This window comes from Artibeus jamaicensis, unplaced genomic scaffold, assembly GCF_021234435.1.
Source record: "Artibeus jamaicensis isolate MK-2021 breed Jamaican fruit bat unplaced genomic scaffold, CSHL_Jam_final scaffold_286, whole genome shotgun sequence".
Lineage (NCBI taxonomy): Eukaryota > Metazoa > Chordata > Mammalia > Chiroptera > Phyllostomidae > Artibeus > Artibeus jamaicensis.
In genome coordinates this window covers 12,434,117-12,459,055 of record NW_026522034.1, presented here as the reverse complement: position 1 = coordinate 12,459,055, position 24,939 = coordinate 12,434,117, and the positions used below count along the sequence as shown (strand labels likewise).

Here is a 24,939-nt window from a genome sequence, read left to right as displayed (position 1 = left end):
CTTGAAAAAAAACAAACAACTACTGTTAGGTATCCCCCCCCCCCCACACACACACTTATAACCTCATTCTAGAGTTGCAAAAGTTGGAACTTTCCACTCTACGGCCTCGGTAGGCAAAAGGTGAATGAAAGGAATTTTACTGAAGAGGACTAGTTCTTTTAGGACTAGTGAACTCTAGAATAATTAGGGTTGGCCAAAGTTGGCTAATTATTAGTAGATGGCATGAGATATTTGAAAATTGAAAAGTGTAAATTTTTAGTGTCACATTATTTGGTAGTATTTTTACGTATTTGAAGAAGAAAAATAATTTTATAAATCAAATGATAAAATTTGTGTTCGTGTGTGTATGTCAAGCGAACGAACAGAGCCATGGTATGTTAGCAATCATAAAGCATAAGATTTTTGTTTAAAATACCCCAAAAAAGAAGTAGTAGTTGCATCCAAATGATTTTTTTTTCCCAAAAAAATTCTGATGAATCCCAGTATTTGTAAGTATGTATGTTTTATTCTTGTTTCTTGAACATAATAAATGTTTAATAGGTAGAAACTTTTAAAAGGTCAATCTGTGGCCATTCTACTTAGTTTCTGAATACAATTGCTTATGAGAGTCTTTTTAACAGCCTTAGTGTCTTATCTGTGGAGGAGGCGCAGAATAACTTCTAGGTTGCAAAGTTTGTTGATTTGTATTGCTCAAACTCCTGATTTTCAGTCCTTAGCGATGTCTTCAGCTTTTTATGTGTTGTTGATAATGAGGATACTCACTGAACTCTATGGGCATAGAGTTAATATAGTGTTAAAAAAGAAAGTATGAGATCAAACTTCCCACTTTTAATTATATATGGGTTAATTCATCCTCTAAATTTTACTATGGCAGGTTGAATTGTTAGTCACAAGTTTAAGTATGTTGCCCAGGCCAGGTGGCTCAGTTGGTTGGAGTGTTGTTCCTGTACACCAGAATGGCCTCTGGCCTGTGTGGCTCAGTGGATTGAGTGCTGGCTTGTGAACCAAAGGGTCGCTGGTTTGATTCCCTGTCAGGCCAGGCACATGCCTGGGTTGCAGGCCAGGTACCCAGTCAGGGGCATGAGAAGCAACCACACATTGATGTTTCTCTCCCTTTCTCCCTTCCTCTCTCTCTAAAAATAAATAAAGAATTTTTTAAAGGTCTTCTTAAAAAAATCAATAAACATACCCTCTGGTGAGGATTTAAAAAAAGTTTAATGTATATCATAACTAAACTAAAAGTTAAAGGCATGCTATAGAACTGTATTTTTTCCTGTACTGCATATTTTATTACGTTCCCTTTGTGCTTGTAGACTTTATGCCTCTCATATGGTTTTATAAGAAAGTGCAATATAGTAAAAAGGCATTGGTGGTTTTGGTGAGTTGGGTAAAGTAGGAAACTTTCATTAGTTTCAGAGGAGAGCATGAGTCAAGGCTCAGGCTGAAGAATACTTTGGGTTCTCTAAATGCCAGTGAGGAGGAATACTGCAGGATTAATACATTTGAAGAGTTAAGTTGGGACCAATTATAGCACACACTTTTTCAACAAATTCTTTCATATACTGTTATACAGTAGACACTACTTTAGGTTCTGGGGACACAGTAGTGAACAAAAGCAAGGCCTCTGTTCTCACTGAGTATAATATTCTATTAATACAAATTTATTGTAGTAATAGTATAGCAGTGATTTTCAAATTTTTTTACTGCAACTCAATGCAGGATGGGACAAAAGTAAGTTTACAGTTCATATGGAAAATAATACAATAATTAATAATATAATCATAAACTGTTCTGTGTACTTACAAATGTAAACCTAATTTTCCCCCACCTGTGTTATATGCGTGTAACATTGCAGCCCAGTAACAGTAGTTGAATTCTCTGTATATTTCAACAATATGCCCTTAAATGTGTATACACTATGGTGTATTTTTTTCTTTTCTGTGTGTTTTCATTTAAAAATGGTGGAAGGGGGAAGCTGGTTTGAAGCAGTCTGAAGTTTGAAAAAGATTCAGGAGGAGAGATGATAATTTCTCAAATTGTAACAAGAGCAGTGTGAATGAAGAGGATAATCTTTTTTTTTAAATATTTTTTAAAGATTTTATTTATTTATCTTTAGAGGGGAAGGGAAGGAGAGAGGGAGAGAAACATCAATGTATGGTTGCCTTTCATGTATCCCCTGCTGGGAATTGGCCTGCAGGGAACCGGCCTGCCACCCCGGTATGTGCCCTGACTGGGAATCGAACCGCAATTGTCTGGTTCGCAGGCCCGCGCTCAATCCACTGAGCTACACCAGCCAGAGCTTGAAGAGGATAATCTTTATAGCAAGGTGTGTATGATTATTTCAAGGATGAGGCATAGAGAGGTTAAGTAACTTGCCCAAAGTTCCCAAATGAGTAACTGGGCCAGACCCTTAATTCAGTCCTATAGGACTTTAAAACTCAAGCACTTTATTATGTCACTTCTCTCTTGGTTATGAAGTAATATACTAGGTTTTAGTCTGGCAGTGGTGGGGTGGTGACTAAGGACTCTGATGCTATTTGTTTGTTACTTAATGAATTGAATTGGTTCTAGGTCTCCAGATATACTATATCCCTGGTATTGATAGGTCTGGTCCTTACTGGCAAGAAACTTACATTCTAGTAGGGAAGATAGACATGGAACAGGTATCATAAATGTGATGTGTGCTATGGGAAAAAAGACTGATTGTTGTGGAAGCATCCTTGGGAGAACCTAACTAATTAGAGGGGTATGAGAATACTTTTCAGAAAGTGATGTTTTAACTTTGTCCGGAAGAATGAGTAGACTTCAATTAGGTTGAAGGTTCTAAGTGGGAATCTTGGTGGGATAGAGGTGGAAAGCGTTCCCTGTGAACGAAACTGCATGCACAAAGACTGTGAAGCTGAAGAGAGCTGAATTGGAAAACAAAATAAAACCTCAACAGAAATAGAATATCTGGATTGTAGAATTTATTAGAATAGGCAAGAGTTTTTGTTTTAGAGAAGATAGGGTTGGATCCTGACTCTGTCTCTTACTAGTCATGTAACCTTGGACAAGTTACTTAATCAATTTTGTTTTCTCCATTCTTAAGAATGGGAAAGTGGAAGTTAACAAAATACTTGTTCACCAAATAGTATCTCTTATTATTGTCACTAATAGTTAATTGAAGTCATAGCAGTACATGAAGACATGCTCTCTTTCATTCATTCTTTTAAAAATAATGAGTGTCTTCAATGCACCAGGCAATTCACTACAGTTTACATATAATAGTTGAATTGCATGTGTGTGTTAGATGATTTGTCATTTGTAACAGGGAGAAGAGGATCTGCAGGGATGTCCAGCCTGCATTCCATGGGCCACATGTGGCCCAGGATGTCTATGAATATGGCCCAACACGAAATTGTAAATTTACTTAAAATATTATGAGTTTTTTTTTATGTGATTACATATTGCAGTGTATTTAATGTGTGTCCCGAGACAACTTTTATTGCATTGTGGCCCAGAGATGCCAAAAGGTTGGATACCCTTGAAGCAGTCTGCCATTTGAAAAATACTGGTCTAGTGGGGAGATATGATTTCTTAGAGGAAGAGTAGTGTGAATAAAAAGAACAAGCTCGTTAATTCTTATGTCAGGGTATACTAAGTAAGTAAATTGTTTACTGTGTAAGACTATAGTAAATTCTATGGGTAAAAGCAAAAAAGTAGAGGAAGGTAAAGGGGATCACGCATACTGGGGATGGGAGCAAGTTATAACTTTAAATAGTATAGTCTAAGTAGATTTTACTGAGAGGGTGACATTTCAGCAAAGGAGTAGGTATGGAATTTAGTCACATGGGTATTTGGAAGATCACTCTGGGTAGAGGAAACAGCCAGTACCAAGGCTCTAAAGCTGGATAGTGTGTTCTGTCTAGAGACAGCAAGATGTCAGTGTGGCTGGGGCTGAGTGAGAAAGGGTAAGAATGGTAGAAGATGAGGTCAAAGAATAGTGGGGGGGGGCAGTGGGCCATTGTTAGCACATTACTTTTTGTCTAAGAAGGAGCAGTGGAATTATGTTGTCTGATTTATGTTTGAAGAAGAATACTGTCTTCTGTGTTGAGAACAGTCTGAAGACAGGTAAGAAGGGGTGGAGTAGATCTAAAGAGAATAATCAGGAAGCCTATGATAGGTTACAGAAGACTGTATTAGCATTCTAGGTGAGAGATGAGTAGCTTGAACAAGGGTGGTAGGTGGGATTCTGAGTATATTTGAAAGATTTCATTAATAGATTGGTTGGTTGGGTATGAGAGGAAGAGGAGAGTCAAGAATGAGTCCAGCCCTGGCTGGTGTGGCTCAGTGGATTGAGGACAGGTCTGCGAACCAGAAGATCGCGGTTCGGTTCCCAGTCGGGGTGCGTGCCTGGGTTGCAGGCCGGTTCTCAGCAGGGGATGCACTAGAGGCAGCCATACATTGATGTTTCTCTCCCTCTCTCCTTCCCCTCTAAAGATAGATAGATAGATAGATAGATAGATAGATAGATAGATAGATAGATAGATAGATAGATAAATAAATATATATATATATTAAAAAAAAAGAACTAGTCCAAATTTTTTATTAGAGTGACTGGAAGGGGAGTGCGTTTCTATCAGCAGAAATGTGAAAGCCGTGGATAGAGCAGGTTTTGGTGGGGAGATTAATTCACGTAAGGACATTATATAATTTGAGTGATTGTATGTGTGCAGATGAGGTCAGGAAGCAGTTGGATATATGAATCTGGGGTTTGGAAAAGAGGTCTGGGCAAGAGATGGAGATTAGGGAGTTGTTATTAATTAGTATTTAAAACCATGTGAGATTGGGAGTTAATGGAGATACAGAAGGGTAGAATGACCAAGGACTAAGTCCTGGGGCACTCGTAACATTAAAGGTCATGCAGGAGAAGAGTACCCAGAGTCTCAGGAGACTATCACTTAGGAGTGATAGTGAGATAGGAAGGAGTAGCACTGGGAGATGCTATGATCCAGTAGCTAAGTGAAGAAAATATATCAGCTCTGGCGGTGTGGCTCAGTGGATTGAATGCTGGCCTGTGAACCAAAAGGTCACTGGTTCAATTCCCAGTCATGGAACATGGCTGGGTTGTGGGCCAGCTCCTGTCCCTGGTTTGGGGTATGTGACAGACAGCTGATAATATACCTCTCAGATGTCAGTGTTTCCTTCCCTCCCATTCTCCCTCTTTCCCCCTCTGTCTCTCAAAATAAATAATGAAGAATCTTTAAAAATATATATCAAAGAAGAAGATATTATCTGCCCAAGGAGTGCATTGTTGAGAAAATGAGATAGCCAAGGACAAAAATCTTTGGTGCTACTAAAAATTTCAGGACTGGTTGAAAATCTGGTATAGTTTAGACCTTAGACTTTCCTTCTCCATTTAGTAGAGCCAGCAAAAACCTGGGTGTTCTTTATTTGGAGAGGGTGGCACTGTGGAAGTTTGGCACATTTGGTGGTAGGTTGAACATTGGTGAAGAGTCTTAATGAAAATGGGAAATTGAGTGAAAAGTTTACTTATCGAATGGTGAGATCTCTAACTCTGTCTTTTTTGCTCCCAGAATGCTTGTTGCCTTCCTTAATGTATTTTTAAATTGAAATATTCTTTTTGGGAAAACAAACCAAGGGGAATGATGTAAAGCACTGACATTTAGTGGGTTCCCCCCACCTTCCAACAGAGTGTCATCCTGCACTGACCCCCACATTTGCCAAACTTTATCTAGTTTCTGATTTGTTTTGTGATGTCTAATACTTCCTTAGTAGAAGTTTGAAGATCACTGTATTTGAGAGACCCAAACAAATAATCAAAAGGCACTCAGAATTCTGAGACAGTGCTGAGAACAGAAGAAAATTTAAAGTAAATTATAGAGACATAACAGGAGATACTGTACCAGTGAAACAGGAATAAGAGAATATAAAATGGATTATTCAGAAAAATTAAAGATAAAATTTGAGCCCTGACCTCAGGTTGATTGTTGTCCTGCAAAGCAGAAGGTACCAGTTTGATTCCTTGTCAGGGCACACATGCCTGGGTTGCAGGGCTCCGTCCTTGGTTGGGGTGCATATGAGAGGCTGCCAACTGATGTTTCTTCCACATGGATGTTTCTACCCCTGTCTTTCGCCCCTCTCTTCTTTAAAAAAAAATGAATAAATAAAAATTTAAAACAAATTGTAAATTGGATTCATATGTTAAAAATACAGTAAGAGAGATATATCAGAGTAGAATGAATCACGATGGGGGGAAATGTGGGAAAATATAAGAAAAGTATATGATCAGTCCAGGAGGTCTAACACTTGACTATTGTGAATTTGATCGACAGAGAACAGACAACCACAGAGAGAGAACTAGCAAATAAATATAAAACCTAAGAATTGAATGATGTACATGTCTAGATTAAAATAGGCCCACAAAATGAATGGCAGAGACTCATCTTAAGGCACGTCATTGTAGAATTTCAGAACATAATGAAGAAAGAAACTAAAAGCTTCTATGAAAAAAAAATACAGGTGAAATATAGAAGTGAGAAATAAAAATGGCACCAGCTTTTCTCAGCAACACTAGATACTAGAAAACTGAGTAGATTCCTTCAAAACTCTTAAAGATTATCTTTCATTCTAGAATTTTATATTCAATTATGAGTATTTTGGAATTGGAAAATTTTAATTTTTCATCCCCGCATACTCTTTTTCTCAGAAAGCTTTAAAAATGATTCTCTAAAATAGCAAATAAATTAAAAAGTAATTATTTTGGCTGTTATAAATAAGGTTTATCCCAGGAGATAAGTGAAGGGAATTCTTTGGATCAAAACGAACAGACAAACCTAGACAAATCAGTCTGAATCCTGGAGAAGGTTTGATGGTTTTAGAAAGGATGTCTCCAGAAGAGAACATGGAATTGATGAGTATGAGAGCCAGTTGTTTTTGAGGGAATTCTGGAGCTCTCCAGGGCTGTGGGGTCAGTTTTCAAACACAGCTGAACATGAAAATTAATGAGGAAAGACTTGAAGAGGTAGTAGCAAGGAAATGTAATTATAGTATCTGAGATAATGAGAAAAATGTTTATAAAGTCATACTGATGTAAGTCTGAATATTGATTTAACTCCAAACTGGTAGAATTATATTGGGAGCACAGAAAGGGAAATTGTGCACATATATGTACTATAACAGCTAAATCCAAATCTCTGATAGAAGGGCAGCAAAAAATGTCTAAAATTGGAGGGGAAAAAAACCCCAAGCAATAACATACCTCCAGATCAACTCTTGTGTTGACTACCAGCTTTTTTGAAGTCTTTTTTTCCCCTCTTCTTAAAACTTCAAATAGATATAAAATGCATTGTGAAGTTCATCTTGTTTTCCTCGCTAATTTTTTTAATGATTTTTTTAAAAGATTTTATTTATTTATCTTTAGAGAGGAAGGGAAGGAGAGAAATATCAATGTATGGTTGCCTCTCGTGAGTTCCCTGCCGGGAACTGGCCTGCAACCCAGGTATGTGCCCTGACTGGGAATTGAACCGGGATTGTGTGGTTCACAGGCCCGAGCTCAATCCACTGAGCTACACCAGCCAGGGTCCTTGCTAATTTTAAAGTGTATCATCATAAGTTTGCATAGCACTTTCTAAGAAATTCATTATTTGCAGCGATACTTCCATTTCTGTGAATTTAGTTTTTAAGACTTTTATCTTACCTGATGTTCTAAATAGCCCTATGAAGCAGATAATTCAGTTCTCATTAGTCCCATTTAATATGAAAAATAAGATTGGCTTAGGATCAGGACTTACTCCCCACCAACACCATTTGTTCGTTGTACTATTCACCATACTGTACTACTTGTGATGAAAGAAGGATATGGAGAGACTTCTGCCAAGATAGAGGCGTAGGTGGAAGCACCTTGCCTTCTCACACAACCAAGTTTAAAAACAAAGTTTTAGCAACAAAAACGCAGCCAAACCACAGAAAATTGAACTACACGGAAGTCTGACAACAACGAACCCTTCAGCCAAACTCGTAAGAGGGGCAGAGCCAGCAGCAGAGTGGGGTCGGGCAGGAAAGATCCACCGGACTGACCTGGGCATGCTACCCAAATTCGCCAACAGTGGGCAGACCCACTGAGGGCGCAAGGCATTGGACCCACTGAGGGTGGACTGTGGTCACACAATCAAGTGCAGATAAACTGGTGAAGGAGCTAGCGGTGGTGAGACGGACCGCACAGGCCCCAGTGGCGGAAAGCAGCAGAAAGAACCGCCATTGTCCCTCTTTGACCCCACCCCTGCCCCCACATACAGTGTCACAAATCAGTGACCTGGGTGGCCCCACCCTGGTGTACAACTAAGGCTCCGCTCCTCATACATAACAGGCACAAACAGATCAAAACATGCCTCAGGAACAACTCAGAGCCCCAGAGCTGATAAATCTAAGGGATGAAGAAATAGCCAAACTTTCAGATGCACAGTTCAAAACACTGGTGACCAGGATTCTCACAGAACTGGTTGATTTTAGTCACAAATTAGAGGAACCTATGGAAGCTAAACTAATTGAAATGAAGGGAAATGCACAGGAAACCAATAGTAATGGAAAGGAAACTGGGACTCAAATCAAAGGAGTGGACCAGAAGGAGGAAAAAAATGACCAAACAAAAGGATGAAGAAACAAGCATTCAAAAAAATGAGGAGAGGCTTAGGAACCTCCAGGACATCTTTAAATGTTCCAACATTCAAATAATAGGGGTACCAGAAGGGGAAGAGGAACAGTCACGAGTGGAAAGCTTATTTGAATAATAAAAGAGAACTTCCCCAATATGGCAAAGGAAATCCAGGAAGCTCAGAGAGTCCCAAAGAAGTTTGACCCAAGAAGGAACACACCAAGGCACATCATCATTACATTAGCCAACATTAAAATGAAGGAGAGAATCCTAGAAGCAGCAAGAGAAAAGGGGACAGTCAGTTACAAAGGAGCTCCCATCAGACTGTCAGTTGATTTCTCAAAAGAGACCTTATAGGCAAGAAGGGGCTGGAAAGAAGTATTCCAAGTAATGAAATCCAAAGACCTACAACCAAGATTGCTCTAACCAGCAAAGCTTTCATTTAGAATGGAGGGGCAGATGAAGTGCTTCTCAGATAAGATCAAATTCAAGGAGTTCGTCATCACCAAGCCCTTATTATATGAAATGTTAAAGGGACTTACCTAAGAGAAAAAAGATTAAAAAGGTGAACAGTGAAAGGGCAGCAAACTCATAGTTATTAACAACCACACCTAAAACAAAAGCAAACTAAGAGGACAGCTTGACCAGGAGCAGAACCATAGAAATGAAGATCACATGGAGGGTTAGCAACAGGGGAGTGGGAGAAGGAGAAGGGGGGAGAAGGTACAGAAAATAAGTAGCATAGATGGTAGGTAGAAAATAGATAGGGGAGAGGGCAAGAATAGTATGGGAAATATAGAATCTAAAGAACTTGAGACACGTGGTCATAAACTAAAGGGGAGAATGGTGGGGGAGGGGTGTGCAGGGTGGAGGGGAATGAAGGGGGGAAATAGAACAACTGTAATGGCATAATTAATAAAATACATTTTTTAAAAAAGAAAGAAGGATATGGAAATTCCTAGTCTTTTGTACTTTATTTTTTTTGTAATTTACTTTACAATTTAGCTGTTTCCCTTTTTGTTTTATTGTGGTAAAACCATGTGACTGCACTGGCTGGTGTGGCTCAGTAGATTGAGTGCTGGCCTGTAAACCGAAGAGTCCCAGGTTTGATTTCCACTCAGCGCATGCCTGGGTAATGGACCAGGTCCCTGGTTAGGGGTGTGCAAGAGGCAACTTGTCGATATATCTCTCTTGCATCAATGATTTTCTCCTTTTTCTCTCTCCGCCTCTCTAAAAATAAATAAAACCTTTATTTTTAAAAAAATGTAACAAAATTTACCTTGACTGTTTTTATGTGTACATTTCACTAATGTTAGGTATATTCACATGGTTGCGAAACAGATCTCCAGAACTTTTTCATCTTGCAAATCTGAAACTATGTGCATTGAACATAACTTACCATTAAACCATGACCCCCTCTCTTCCTATTTCTAGTACCTAGTAACCATCATTATACTTTGTTTCTGTGAGTTTAACCATTTTAAGTACTCCACATAAGTACTGTTATACAGTGTATGTCTTTTTGTGAATGACTTATCTTACTTAGCATAAGGTTCATCTAATCTACATAGTATATGACAGGATTTTCTTCATTTTAAAGACTGGATAATATTCCATTGTATGTACTTGTATATGCCAAATTTTGCTTATAGATTTATCTATCAGTGGACATTGGAGTTGCTTCCTCCTCCTGGCCTTTGTGGATAGCACTTCTGTGAAATGGGTTTGCTTTTTGAGATCCTGGGGGTTTTTTTTCTTTTTTTTTTAATTTATTTTTTTATTGATTATGCCATTACAGTTCTATTCCCCCCCTTCATTCCCCTCCACCCTACCCCCCCCATTCCCACCATTATCCCCCCTTTAGTTTATGACCATGTGTCTCAAGTTCTTTAGATTCTATATTTCCCATACTATTCTTGCCCCCCCCATCAATTTTCTATCTACTGTCTATGCTACATATTTTCTGTACCTTCTCTCCCCTTCTCCTCCTCCCACTCCCCTATTGCTAACTCTCCTTGAGATCTTCATTTTTATGTTTCTCCTCCTGGTCAAGCTGTCCTCTTAGTTTGCTTTTGTTTTAGGTGTGGTTGTTAATAACTGTGAGTTTGCTGTCTTTTCACTGTTCATCTTTTTTTATCTTCTTTTTCTTAGGTAAGTCCCTTTAACATTTCATATAATAAGGGCTTGGTAATGATGAACTCCTTGAATTTGATCTTATCTGAGAAGCACTTTATCTGTCCTTTCATTCTAAATGAAAGCTTTGCTGGTTAGAGCAATCTTGGTTGTAGGTTTTTGGATTTCATGACTTGGAATACCTCTTTCCAGCCCCTTCTTGCCTGTAAGGTCTCTTTTGAGAAATCAGCTGACAGTCTGATGGGAGCTCCTTTGTAGGTGACTGTCCCCTCATCTCTTGCTGCTTCTAGGATTCTCTCCTTCATTTTAATGTTGGCTAATGTAATGATGATGTGCCTTGGTGTGTTCCTTCTTGGGTCAAACTTCTTTGGGACTCTCTGAGCTTCCTGGATTTCCTAGAAGTCTATTTCCTTTGCCAGATTGGGGAAATTCTCCTTTATTATTTGTTCAAATAAGTTTTCCACTGGTGGCTGTTCCTTTCCCCCTTCTGGTACCCCTATAATTCGGATGTTGGAGCGTTTAAAGATGTCCTGGAGGTTCCTAAGACTCTCCTCATTTCTTTGAATTCTTGCTTCTTGACTCTTTTCTGTTTGGCCATTATTTGCTTTCTTCTGGTCCACTCCATTGATTTGAGTCCCAGTTTCCTTTTCATTGCTATTGGTGTCCTGTACAATTCCATTAATGTCAATTAGTTTCGCCTTCATATGTTTGTCTAATTTATGGCTATAATCAACCAGTTCTGTGAGGATCCTGATCACCAGTGTTTTAAACTGTGTGTCTGAGAGTTTTGCTATTTCTTCATCACTTAAATTTATAGGCTCTGGGGCTTTGAGATGTTCTTGAACCATTTTTGGTCTCTTCTCGCTCCTTAAGTATGCGTAGCGGAGCCTTGGACTCTCAGGTTGCCAGGTTGTGACGCTATATGTGGGGGCGTGGTCAGGGTGGGGAAATGGCAACCCCCTCTGCTGTTTCTTGCCGCTGGGTGAGGAGCAGAGCCTTAGGTGGTTCATCAGGGTGGGGCCACTCAGGTCGCTGGGTTATGACGCTGTATGTGGAGGCCGGGTCAGAGCGGAAATGGCGGCGCCCTCTGCCGCTGCTCGCCGTGGGGCCTGCTCAGTCCCGTAGTCTCACCGCGCACTCCCTCGCTTGTCTATCTGTGCAGGAAAGCGCGACCACAGTGAACCCGCAGCCCTGTTTCCCCCGTGGTCGCTTGCTGAGTCGCTCACTAGGTCCAACCCTGTGCCTGAATTTCGCGCGCCCGAGTCTGTCTGACCAAGTTTTTCTGTGCAATCCCGCTCCTCCAGCTGCTGGTTTCGCCCCTCTTACCGGTCAGGCTGAAGAATTTGTTGTTATCAGACTTCTGAAATGTTCAATTTTCTGTGTTCTGGCTGTGTTTTCTGTTGCTAATATTCAGTTGTCTCTAAACTTGGTTGTGAGAGAAGGCACAGCGTCTCCACCTATGCCTCCATCTTGGCAGAAGTCTCTTGAGATCCTGTTTTCAGTTAATTTGGATATATACCTGAAGTTGGATTTTTGGATTTCATGGTAGTTCTGTTTTGAAATTTTTAAAAAAGACTTTATTTATTTTTAGGTAGAGGGCAAGGGAGGGAGAAAGAAAGGGAAAGAAACATTAATGTGTTGGTTGCCTCTTGTGCGCGGCAACCCTTTGGTCCTTAGGCTGGTGCTTAGTCCACTGAGCCACACCAGCCATGGATGGCTATTTTGAATTTTTTGAGGAACCTCTGTACTGTTTTCTATGGTGATTTGACAGACCCACCAGTAGTGCCCAAGAATTCCAATTTCTCTTCATCCTCACCAAAACTTGATATTTTCTGTTATTTTGTTGCTATTAGCCACTTTACTGTGTATGAGGGGATATCTCATGCTTTCGATTTGCTTTTTCTGATGATTAGTGATGTTGAGCATTTTTTTCATATGCTTATTGGCTATTTGTGTATCATTTTTTGGAGAAAGTGCTTTGCCCATTTTTTAATTGATTTCTTTTCAGTTGTTCAGTTTTAGGAGTTCTTTTCATATCCTGGATGTGAAAAGATTTGCAGATACCTCCTATTTTGTGGGTTGCCTTTTCACTCTCTTGTGTCCTTTGATGTGCAAAAGTTTTAAGGTGTGCTGTAGGCCCATTTGTCTACTTTCATTTTTGTTGCCTGTGATTTTGGTGTCATATCCAAGAAACCATTGCCAAGCTTAGTATCATTGAAGCTGTTCTCCTATGTTTTCCAAGAGGTTTTTTTTGGGGGGGGGGTGTTTCATTTTTTAATTTTAAAAATTTTATTATTTTTAGAGAGAGGGGAAGAGAAGGAGAGGGAGAGAAAGAAATATCCGTGTGTGGTTGCCTCTCACATGCCTTGTACTGGGGACCTGGCCTGTACAACCCAGGCATGTTTCCTGACTTGGAATTGAACTGGCAACCCTTTGGTTTGCAGGCCTATGTTCAATCCACTGAGCTACACCAGCCAGAGCAAGAGTTTTTGGTTTTACCAAAACCAAGGTTTTTAATGCATTTTGAGTTAATTTTTCTATGCGGTGTTAAGGTAAGTGTCCAACTTCATTTTTTTGCATTTGACACCTTTGTAGGGGAGCATTTGCCTATGAATGAGAAAGTGTCTTTCTGGTAACTATTCTGTTGGTTTTGTCTTCATTTTACTATTATATGTTGGCTTTCTTTTGAAAGATTATTTCTATTTTTACCCATTTGTCATTTAATGTTAGTTGAAAGTTATGGTTGTTGTTAAGAAGAGCTGGTTCTAGTAATTGCCACATAATGAAGAATATTTTGGAATAACATTAAAAAATAACTATTCTTTTGGCTTGGTGATTTTTCTTATGGGTAAGGCTGATGGTCTTAATTCTTTTTACAACATTGTAATTGCCATGGAGTAATTGATAATCTGAAGATGCAGGAATATGGTAAATTTGCGGATTCTAGAAGAAACCCTTACATTGTATTTCAATATGCAGTTAGAATAGGGTAGGTAGTAAATGACACAGAATGTATCAACCAGCAATTTTCTTTTGCTTTTTGATAAAAGACACAAAACAGTGAGTAATTTGCCTTTGGAAATTAGAGATGCATTTGCAAATGCACAATCTTCAACTGTGTCTTTAAAGAAGAATGAAGAGAGGGAAATAAATGGAGAAGCTTTTTTGATGTTTTATTTCTAGGGCCGCAAATGGTTTGAATCTGGAAAAGAAGTGTATGACAGTCAAGAAGAAGGGAACCTGTTTTTTTTTTCTGGTAGTTTAATGCTTTGGGTTCTCCTTTATTCTGTTCCAACTAGATTTGCTTCTTGTATTTTTTTCTTTTCAAATTCCTCTGTAGAATTTCTTCTGTCATTTCTTCCCAAACCTCTCAAAACCTTCTGTAAATTTTCCTCTTTTAACATTTCTTCTCAAATGCCTCTGGCTTTACCCTGCTTATTCCACCACTTAACCTTTCCACTTCCATAATGCAGACCCTCTTCATTCTGTTCAGTCTGTCTGGTCTTCGAACTAATCCTAATTTCTGACTTCTTGGGAAGTGTCAAGAAGTTTTGAGCCCATAAGTTAAATGAGCAGTTCCCTATTCTGTGGTAATTTGTTACTTTTTCTATTATTTCAAAACCTATAGTTTTTCAAAATTAACAGTTATATATTTCATGAAGCTTTTCTAAATGCTTATAATTTTCAGTTTATTAATCTTTTTTGTTTCATTTGAAATTCTTTCTCTTTTATTGTTTTCCATGTTTCTCTCTTTCCGACTAGTCCCATGGCCAGGATGGCTATGAATGTAGCCCAACACAAAAACATAAAGTTACTAAGGTTTATTACTTAGGTGTATACATTTTCTATATTAGTAATCACAAACTTGGGACCTGTTTGATGATGTTAAAAGATTATCAGAAGGGCTGCTGAATAATAAAGGTTATTATGTGAGGACTTTTTTGCTTATCTGTGGTGGTAGATATCACGAAAATTATACATGGACTTTTTTCCTTGTCATTTTTTGTTGATGTTTGTGTCTTTAATGTGTAGCCCAAGAGCAGTCTTCTTCTAGTATGGCCTAGAGATGTTACTGAACAGAGGTCTGAGTGGGGGGATGTGGGGGGTAATATTTGGCCCACCTAGGGATGCCAAAAACTGCTACAGAACAGGGGTCCCTCCCAAGGACAGAATACTAATATCAACTGGGCTCTTCTGTCCACTGCCAATTGGAAAGACATCTCTCAATGCTAGAGATTTGTGAAAGGGAAACGAAATGTTTATTTAATGCTATTCAGGCCTAACGCCTCCACTAAAATATCAAAGTCCTTTAGGGTATACACCCACACCCACACAGCGCTCCCTTCTCCCACTGTCCCAACTCTGGGTACTGTAAATCAGGAAAAGAGCACACGTCTGTGTTTCAGGCCGCTGGTATCGTCAGCTCTGTCAGGCAGGATCTCGAGTTAATCCAAAGTACTGTCGTACCCTCTCACAGTCCACTGGCAAGAGTTCTTTGTGCCCAGTTCCAGTCAAAGTCTCTCCTGCTTTCCAGGCCACGCAGCCAAAGCCATGTGGGCCTCTTCTACCAAAGCTGCAGGGGTTCGCATTCCACCAAAAGCATGTGGCTTTCTTCTTCACCTGGCTGCAGGGATCTCCATTCTGGCAAACCTGCGTGGTTTTCCCTTTCACTTGGGAAAGAGGGGTCCGCACTCTGCCAAAACCACATGGCTCTCTTTCACCTGGCTGTAGGGGTGTGCCCTCTCGCCAAAACTGCATGGTTCTCCCCTATGTGACTGCAGGGGTCCTCACTCTGCCCCAAACCGCATGGCTTTCCTCTCCCCAAGAGGGGACCCTTACTTTGCTGAAACTCCGTGGCTCCCTCCTCACCTGGGCAGTTATGGCCTCATGTCCTGGAGCCCATCTTTTCCAGGCTCTCACTCAGGTGCTCTCACTCAGGGGCCCAGCCCCTAGTTACATCCTGGATAGAAGTCACTACCTTCTTCCTTACTCAAAACTTGGCCACAGCTATTTAATATATCTATGAAGCCAGTTAAAGGTTATAGATAAGTTAAATAATCATTCCAGAGGTTAGCTGCAAAATAGCTCTCAATGGCCCTAGCTCTATTTGTTCCTTCCCCCAACTCACACCTGTAGGGGGGAAGGGGTGAGGGGGACATCTTATATGTCTCTCCAGTATTCCTATACACTTTGAATTCTGAACACCATTCCTAATCTTTTTTGGCCCCCCCCCCCTTGGCTGCGCCCTGTATCAGAGACACTGAAAGGTTAGACACCCCTGCCTTTGAGTGTGAACTTACAAAGAATGTAGGAGAGTGCTAGATAACATCAGGCATTGAAAACTTTTTTGTCCCTTCTTGGCTTCCTTTATTTTTCTTGTTCTTTTTTTTTTTTATTCCCTAGATTTACCTGGTTACAACTAATGTTTCCTGTGCCATTCAGTCTCAAAAAGGCTCTTGATTTATATTTTAAATTTATTTTATGACACAGTTTGCTTCATGCTACATTTTGAAGTAATAAACATTTAAAGTCTGGATTTCACGTGTACATGACAGTTTAAAAGATGGCCTTTGTACACACAAAAGAACCTAAAACTAATAAGAGGAAAAACTCACAAAAATGTTTTACAGTGTAAATCATAAGGACTGATTTTCTTAGTTTACAAAGAGCATGTACAAACCAGTGAGAATAAAAATTAGCAATGCAATAGATAATATGAACAAAGGATGTGGAAAGGCTTTGAAGAAAAAAAAGAACTTGATATTCATTTTCCTCATAGGTAGAGAAATGCAAATTAAAGTGAAGTGCTGCTCTTGTTTACCCATTTTTTAAAGATTATTTATTTATAGATAGAGGGGAAGGGAGGGAGAATGAGAGAGAGAGAGAAGCATCAATGTGTGGTTGTCTCTTGTGCACCCCCTGCTGTGGGCAACCCAGGCATGCGCCCTTACCAGGAATTGAACTGGTGACCCTTCAGTTTGCAGGTGGTACTCAATCTACTGAGCCACACCAGTCAGGGTTACTTATTTATTCTTAAGACAAATGAGCAACAATTAAGTTTCATGGTACCTAGTGCTGACAAGGGAAGATTGGAGAAATGGACATTCTCATGCACTGGTTAATCAGTTAGGAATGCATTTGTCTTTAAGTAATAGAAAACCTGTCAATTGATAGTAGTTTAAACAAGTAGGAGTTTGTTTTTCTCACAAAGTATGAATCTTGTACTATGTTATTAATATCTTGATGATGTCAGGGCTGCCATTTTTAATTTTTCTGGCCAGTCCCTATTGACTGCTTCATGTACATAGGTTATTTCAGATATGCTCACATTCAAGGTAAGAAAGAGTGGTACAACATACCTGTATATTATTTGTGACTCTCTGTTTGTCTCTTTTTATCCTCACCCGAGGACTTTTTTTTTTTTTTTTAATGATATGTAAGAGATCAAGTGTCTCTGGCAGCTACAGGAGTATAGCAGACAAGTGTAGTTAAGACATAACTACATTTTGAGCAGGGGGAACAACAGCACAGCACTTCACAGCTACATTGTTTGACTCCTGCTAAATGAGGATTTTTTTCCCATTGCTTTTAGAGAGAGAAACATCATGTGAGAGAGGGAAACATCTATTGGCTGCCTTCTCATATGTGCTCTGACCAGAGATTGAACTCACAGCCTTTCATTGTACTGGACAGTGCTCCAGCCAGCTGAGCCACATTGGCTAGGGGCATGACTCACTTACTCTCTCTTTTAGTTTTTTAATCAGCAAAGCAAAGACTTTTATCCAGAGCTCTACAGCAGATGTCCTCTTTAGTCTCCTGATCCCTCCTTACATAGGTTAGCTGTCTTGCTTCTCTGAACAAACACAATGTTTGTATTAGGAAAGTGGTGAGAGGGAATAGTGGATAGGCAAGTAAACGTCTTGTCAAATGGCTACGGCAACTTTTCCAGAGATAAATTTTCAGCATTCTCCCAAATTTAATATACATGTATTCTTTGATGCAACTGTTCCATTGTTCACAGTTCACTCATGAGTAAATTCTGTTGCCTGAATTATTTAGAGAACTTGATAGAAGTATAATACAACTTTCTGAATGTAAGCCTACACCTCAAAATCATTGGGTTTGAGGCCAAGGATCTGTACTTTTAACTTACTAGGTAACTGTTCTGGAGCTGGGTTTGAGAATTTCTGTGTAGACTATAATAAAACCCAGGTTTTTAAGGTAGGCATAAAATTGCAAAAAAAGAAAAAGTAGCCAGCCAACCATTGGTATACTTTGGCTTTTTGTAAAGTAAAACAAAACCCTCCTTTTTTCCCCTTCACTTCTGTTAAATAATTGCAGATAAGCCAAAAGAAGAAAGTATCAGCCCAGTAGTTTGAGGGAAACAACTGTTAACAACAATCAATATTTTTATTGTCTATATAATACTTTATTTGGTATAAATCCTTACAGATACGTGTTGTATATATATATAGTATAATATATAGTGGACATTTTTTGTATAGACACAGGCATAGATATTTCCTTTTTAGTTATCATTTATTAATTTATATTATAAATATACCATTTACTAAAGCATTCCTCTTTTATTTTTTAAAGTAACTTTACTGTTGTTTAATTACAGTAGTCTGCATTTTTTTCCCGTGCCCAGCCAAATTCACCTCCCTCCCCTGCTTCCACCCTCCCCCTTGGTTTTGTCTGTGTGTCCATGTGTTCCTGAAAACCCTTCGCTGCATTGTACCCTGTCTCCTCCTCTCTGGTTATTGTTAGATTGTTCTTAATTTCAATGTCTCTGGTTATATTTTGTTTGCTTTTTTCTTTTATTGATTGTGTTCATATGGTATTTGTCCCTTACCCCTTGGCTTATTTGTCCCTCACTGCCTGGCTTATTTCATTTAGCATAATGCTCTCCAGTTCCACACTGTTTCACTGTTTCAAAGGGTAAGAGCGCCTTTTTCTCTCTGCTGTATAGTATTCCATTGTGTAAATGTACCATAGGTGTTTTGTGTTTTTTTTTTTTTTTAATTTTTATTTATTTTAGAGAGAAGGGGGGGGGAGAAATATCAATGTGTGGTTGCCTCTCACATGGCCCCCACTTGGGATCTGGCCTGCAACCAAGGCATGTGCCCAGACTGGGAATCAAACCAGCAACCCTTTGGTTCACAGCCTGCATTCAATCCACTGAGCTATACCAGCCGGGGCTTGTACCATAGTTTTTTTATCCATTTGTTTACTGATGGGCACTTGGGTTGCTTCCAGCACTTGGCTATTGTAAATTGTGCTGCTATGAACATTGGGCTATATAGGTTCTTTTTTTTTTTTTTAAGATTTTATTCATTTATTTTTAAAGGGGAATGGAAGGAGAGAAGGAGAGAAACAGTGTATGGTTGCTTTTTTGGTGCAGCCCCTGCTGGGAACTGACCCCTGCTGGGAACTGGCCTGCAACCCAGGCATGTGCCCTGACTGGGAATCAAACCACAATCATCTACTTCGCAGGCCCGCACTCAATCCACTGAGTTATACCAGCCAGGGCTATATAGGTTCTTTTGGATTGGTGTTTCAGGGCTCTTAGGATATAATCCCAGTAGTGGAATTGCTGGGTCAAAAGGCAGGTCCATTTTTAGTTTTCTGAGGAAACACCATACTGTTTTCCACAGTGGCTGCACCAGCCTGTATTCCCACCAACATTGCACTTGGGTTCCCTTTTCTCTGCATCCTCTTTAACACTTGTTTGTTGATTTGTTTATGATGGCCATTCTGACCTGTGTGAAGTGGTATCTCATTGTGGTTTTAATTTGCATCTCTCTGATGACTCATGATGCTGAGCATCTTTTCATGTTTGTGGGCCCTCTGTTTATACTCCTTGGAGAAGTATCTGTTCAAGTCTTCTCCCAATTTTTTGATTGGGTTTTATGTCTTCCTGGAGTGGAGTTGTGTGTGTGAGTTCTTTATATATTTTGGAGATCAAACCCTTGTGTGAGGTATCATTGGCAAATATATTTTCCCGTTTAGTTGGTTCTTTGTTCATTTTAATGATGTTTTCTCTAGCCATGCAGAAGTTTTTTAATTCGATGAGGTCCCATTTGTTTATTCTTTACTTTATGCCCCTTGCTTTAGGGGACGTATCAGTGAAGATGTTGCTGTGTGGAATGTCTGAGATTTTCCTGCTGATGTTTTCCTCTAGGACTTTTCTGGTGTCAGGACTTATATATATATAAGTCTTTTATCCACCTTGAATTTATTTTTGTGTATGGTGTAAGTTAGCGATCAAGTTTCATTTTTTGCATGTAGCTGTCTAGCTCTCCTGACACCATTTGTTGAAGAGGCTATTTTCACTCCACTTTATGCTTCTGCCCCCTTTGTTGAATATTAATTGAACATAGAGACATGGATTTATTTCTGGGCTCTCTGTTTGATGTGTCTGTTCTTAAGCCAGTACCAGGCAGTTTTGATTACACTGGCCTTGTAATACAGGTTGATATCAGGTATTGTGATCCTTCCTATTATGTTCCTTCTCAAAATTGCTGCAGCTATTCAGGGTTGTTAATGGTTCCATATAAATTTTTGAAATGTTTGTTCTGTATCTGAAATATGTCATTGGTACTTTAGTAGAGGTTGCATTGAATCTGTAAAATGCTTTGGGTAGTGTGGATATTTTGATGATATTATTTCTTCCAGTCCATGAGCATGGTACATGTTTCCATTTGTATCTTTCTTGATTTCTTTCTTTAGTGTTGTGTAGTTTTCTGAGTACAAGTCTTTTACCTCCTTGGTTAGGTTTATTCCTGGGTGCTTTATTTTTCTTGTTGCTGTATCAAATGGGATATTTTGCCCTGGTTTCTGTTTCTCATACTTCATTTTTGGTGTACAAAAATGCCTATGATTTTTGAATATTGATCTTGTATCCCTCCGTTTTGCCAGATTCACTTACTAGGTTGAGTATTTTTTTGGTGGAGTCTATAAGATTTTCTGTGTACAACACTATCATGTTATCTACAAACAATGACAGTTTTGCTCTTCCTCCTTTCCAATTTATATGCCTTGTGTTTCTTTTTCTTGTCTGATTGCTGTGGCTAGGACTTCCAATACTATGTTGAACAGGAGTGGTGAAAGCTGGCATCCTTGTCTTGTTCCTGATCTTAGTGGGAAAGATTTTAGTTTTTGCCCATTGAGTATGATGTTGGCTGTAGGTTTCTCATATATAGACTTTATTATATTGAGGAATGCTCCCTCTATTCCCACTTTGCTCTAAGTATTTTTATCATAAATGGGTGCTGTACCTTATCAAATCCTTTTTCCACAGCTGTTGATATGATCATGTGATTTTTGTCTTTGCTTTTGTTTATGTGATGTATTATGTTTATTGATTTGCGAATATTGTACTGTTCTTGCATCCTTGGGATGAATCCCACTTGGTCATGGTGTTTGATCTTTTTAATGTAGTGCTGGATCGGGTTTGCCAATATTTTGTTGAGGATTTTAGCATCTATGTTCATCAGCAGTATTGGCCTGAAGTTTTCTTTTGTTGTTGTGTGTTACCTGGTTTTGGGGTTAGAATGATACTGCATAAAAAGAGTTTGGAAGTCTTCCATCTTCAGAATTTTTTAAAATAATCTGTAAAGGATAGGGGTTAGCTCTTCCTTAAATGTTTTGTAAAATTCTCCTATGAAACCATCTGGTCCAGGGCTTTTGTGTGTCAGAAGCTTTATGATTACTCCTTTAATTTCGTCAGCTATTATCGGTCTGTTCTGGCTTCTTCTTCATTGAATTTTGGAAGATTATATTTTTCTAGAAATTTGTCCATTTCACCTAGGTTTTCAAATTTCTTGGCATATAGTTCTTTGTAGTCATTTCTTAAAATCCTTTGTATTTCTGTGGGATCAGTTGATCATGGTGTTTGATCTTTTTAATGTATTGCTGGATCTGGTTTGCCAATATTTTGTTGAGGATTTCAGCATCTATGTAATCTGTCTTTTACTTCTGATTTTGTATATTTGGGTCCTCTTTTTCTTGATGAGTCTGATTAAAGGCTTGCTGATTTTGTTTATCTTTTCAAAGAACCAGCTCTTGCATTCATTGAGCCTTAGAATTGTGCTTTTAGTCTCTATGTCATTTAATTCTGTTCTGGTCTTGTTTATTTCCTTCCTTCTACTTGCTCTGGGCTGTCTTTGTTGTTATTCCTTGAGTTCTTGTAGGTGTAGGGCTAGGTTGTTTATTTGAAATGTTTCTTTTTTAGGTAGGCCTGTATTGCTGTGAACTTCCCTCTCAGGACTGCCTTTGCTGTGCCCCGTTAGTTTTGGATAAATATGCTACTTACTAAAGCAGTCCTTTTTTTTTTTTTTGCTGAAATATGGTTTGTAATGAATGTTCTTAAACTAATAAGTATTTTTATTTGATTATTTTCATAACATAAAATATGCAAAATTAGTAAACCAGTCTTAGGTCTGTTTAGTTTGGAGAATATTTTCTCACTTGAAAGACATGCCCTATAATTTAATGATTCACTTTCTATTTAAGTTAATAGTAGAAGAGATGAAGTCTGCTATCAAAATACATTGTGGTACTACCCAATAGCATAAAAGTATAATCCTTTATTATTTTATGGCCTTAACAACAAGATGACTTACTTTAAATGATTTTATACAGTTACTATCCAGATGGTAAAACTTTCATTTATTCACTTTAGAAACCACTACTGTGATTTTTTAAAAACTTTCCTTTATATCTTCTGTAGTAAATTCAAACTTAACTTCTGGGATTTAAATTTTATTATAAGTGTGTAGCTGTATTTTAACAATGTAACCTTTTATTTTCTAAAACTTTATCCTGAACTAAATGAATTTCCCTCTGAAACATTTATATCCATGACCAAAATTTGTTTTATTATTTTACCTTTAGTCTTTGGAACAGATATTAAAGATCTGCTGTTTTCTAGGATTAATAGCAAGATAGCATTCAGAATTCAAACATTGAATTTTATACTTTTAACTAGCTAAGAATCATTGAATTCAGATAGAATTGCTTCTTTAGGGAACAGGCACAATCCTTAGTTGTTTTATGGATGAAGGACATAAGCCCTTAGTTATTTTATTTAGTTCTTATTCAGACATCCAACAGTAACATGGTAGACTTTTGGAAAATTTATGTTACAGAATTTTATTTATAATATAGAAATTAATAAATGTAATTATGAGTTATAAGAGAGATCAGTAATCAAATTAATGTTTCTTTTATAGCTAATAAGAGCTTTTTTAAAAAAGTGGTTTTGATGATGCCAGATAAGCTTTTGGAATGTGTTTCTTTTTATTTGTGTTTCTACAGATTATTAACTGAAGACAAAATAAACAGCTATGCAAAATTCTCATATGGATGAGTACAGAAATTCTAGTAATGGAAATGGCAGCACAGACAATAGTTCAGAGGTAGTGGTAGAACAGTCTGCTGATTTCACTACTGAAATTATGAATGTTACGGAAATGGAACAGTCACCCGATGGATCTCCTAATGTGAATGCAACTACAGAAGAAAATGAAATAGCAAATGCTGTGGACCTTCCAGTGACAGAAACAGAAGCAAATTTCCCTCCAGATTATGAAAAATTTTGGAAAACTGTAGAAAATAATCCTCAGGATTTTACGGGCTGGGTGTATTTGCTTCAGTATGTAGAACAGGAGGTTAGTAATTTTTTTAATGGGGCTAAAGGGGTAGATTAATCAATTATTAGACTGGGCCTTATTGTTTTATAATTAAAGTTGGCTTTTAAAAATTAGTTTTCAGATTAAAGTGAGTAATATTGAATATATACATTTTTTAGATTCAGAAAATTTTACATCTGTGTGGGGGCAGGGTAAAAAATGAAAAAATTATGGCATTTATAGTAAAAAGTCTAATATTTGTAATAATTGGTTTTTGTGTGTGTCTGTGTCTAAAATCTTTGAATGAAACGTTACCTTGTAGTTTGACAGAATTAGTTCCTTTTGTTTCAAAGGGTAAGACTGCATTTGCAGATAAAAGGACTGCTCTGTGCAGTCCTTTTATGGTTGATTTTTATACCTGTCATCTGTTTCATTTGAGATATTTTAATTTGAAAGGAATAATAAATATACTTGTGACAAAAAACTTCCAAGATGTTTAAACACCTTATTTTATTTTCATCAGAATCACTTGATGGCTGCCAGGAATGCGTTTGACAAATTTTTCATACACTATCCCTATTGCTATGGTTACTGGAAAAAATATGCAGACCTCGAAAAGCGGCATGACAACATTAAACAATCAGATGAGGTGCGTACATCACTGAACAAAGTTATTTCCATTAGGTACTGTAAGCCAAATAACAAAACAAAAACTTTTTTTGGCTGGCAGTACCTACGATTTGTGGTCAAACAATTTTATAGGGTATTTTATTTGCATTTGTCACTCTTGTGGCATTTGTAGCTAATATTTTCTCTCTTTGTTGGCAGGTGCGTTAAACCTCTACAGTTTGTCAAGCTTTGCAGTGCAAGCCTCTGTATTACACTGCAGCTTAACAAGTAGGGCAGGGCTTTTCTCTCACTTACATTTATTTCTCATTTTCCAAACAATATAGTTGGTTTGCTAGTCACATTTGCTACGTCTTATTGCATTTTTGGTCAGACGCTGTCATTGGTGCTCTAATGGGTCTGTGCCCTATGGTCTGTAACCCAAAGCCTGCCCACACAACCCGGTCAGAATGCAGGGACTGCTGCGCTTTGAAGATCAAGACTCTGCACGTGGGGATCAGAACATTGCCATGTTCTATCCAACCTCCACCCAAATGGTAATGGTAGATTATTTAAACAAAATTCCAGTAATTAGTATTTCTAAGGTTCACCGGATAACACAGTGTTGCCTCTCTGTTAATAAGTAATTAAATATTTGAAGTACAGTTTTGTTGTTTTCTTCTTAGGTGTACCGTCGGGGGCTTCAGGCAATACCTCTTAGTGTTGACCTTTGGATACATTATATAAACTTCTTAAAAGAAACATTGGACCCTGGGGATTCTGAGACAAACAGTACAATAAGAGGGTATGTGAAACTCTGATACTCAGATGTGTTCAAAGATATAAATTATAAGTCAAGTATTCTTATGTTGATAATAGAAGTATTCATGAATGTTAAACTAAAAGTTTGAC

At 38.3% G+C, this 24,939-nt stretch overlaps 1 protein-coding gene and 1 non-coding gene across 5 annotated transcripts in view; one reads left to right on the top strand and one right to left on the bottom strand.

Moving 5' to 3' along the window:
- The window catches only part of PRPF39 (pre-mRNA processing factor 39), a 55,703-nt gene that overhangs the window by 932 nt on the left and 29,832 nt on the right, over positions 1-24,939 (top strand). For 2 of the 4 annotated variants that reach the window (XM_037158259.2, XM_037158257.2), the window contains exons 2-4: positions 23,108-23,460; positions 23,945-24,070; positions 24,714-24,832. In XM_037158259.2, coding sequence (XP_037014154.2) covers positions 23,137-23,460; positions 23,945-24,070; positions 24,714-24,832 — 569 coding nt within the window. In that variant the 5' untranslated portion in view covers positions 23,108-23,136. Of the gene's footprint in view, positions 1-23,107; positions 23,461-23,944; positions 24,071-24,249; positions 24,585-24,713; positions 24,833-24,939 lie in introns of those variants that run through there. The other 2 variants (XM_037158261.2, XM_037158260.2) reach the window with 2 other exon arrangements.
- Positions 17,221-17,349, bottom strand: LOC119058825 (small nucleolar RNA SNORA63). Its single transcript, XR_005084326.2, has one exon. It is a non-coding gene; the product is annotated as a small nucleolar RNA SNORA63 (small nucleolar RNA).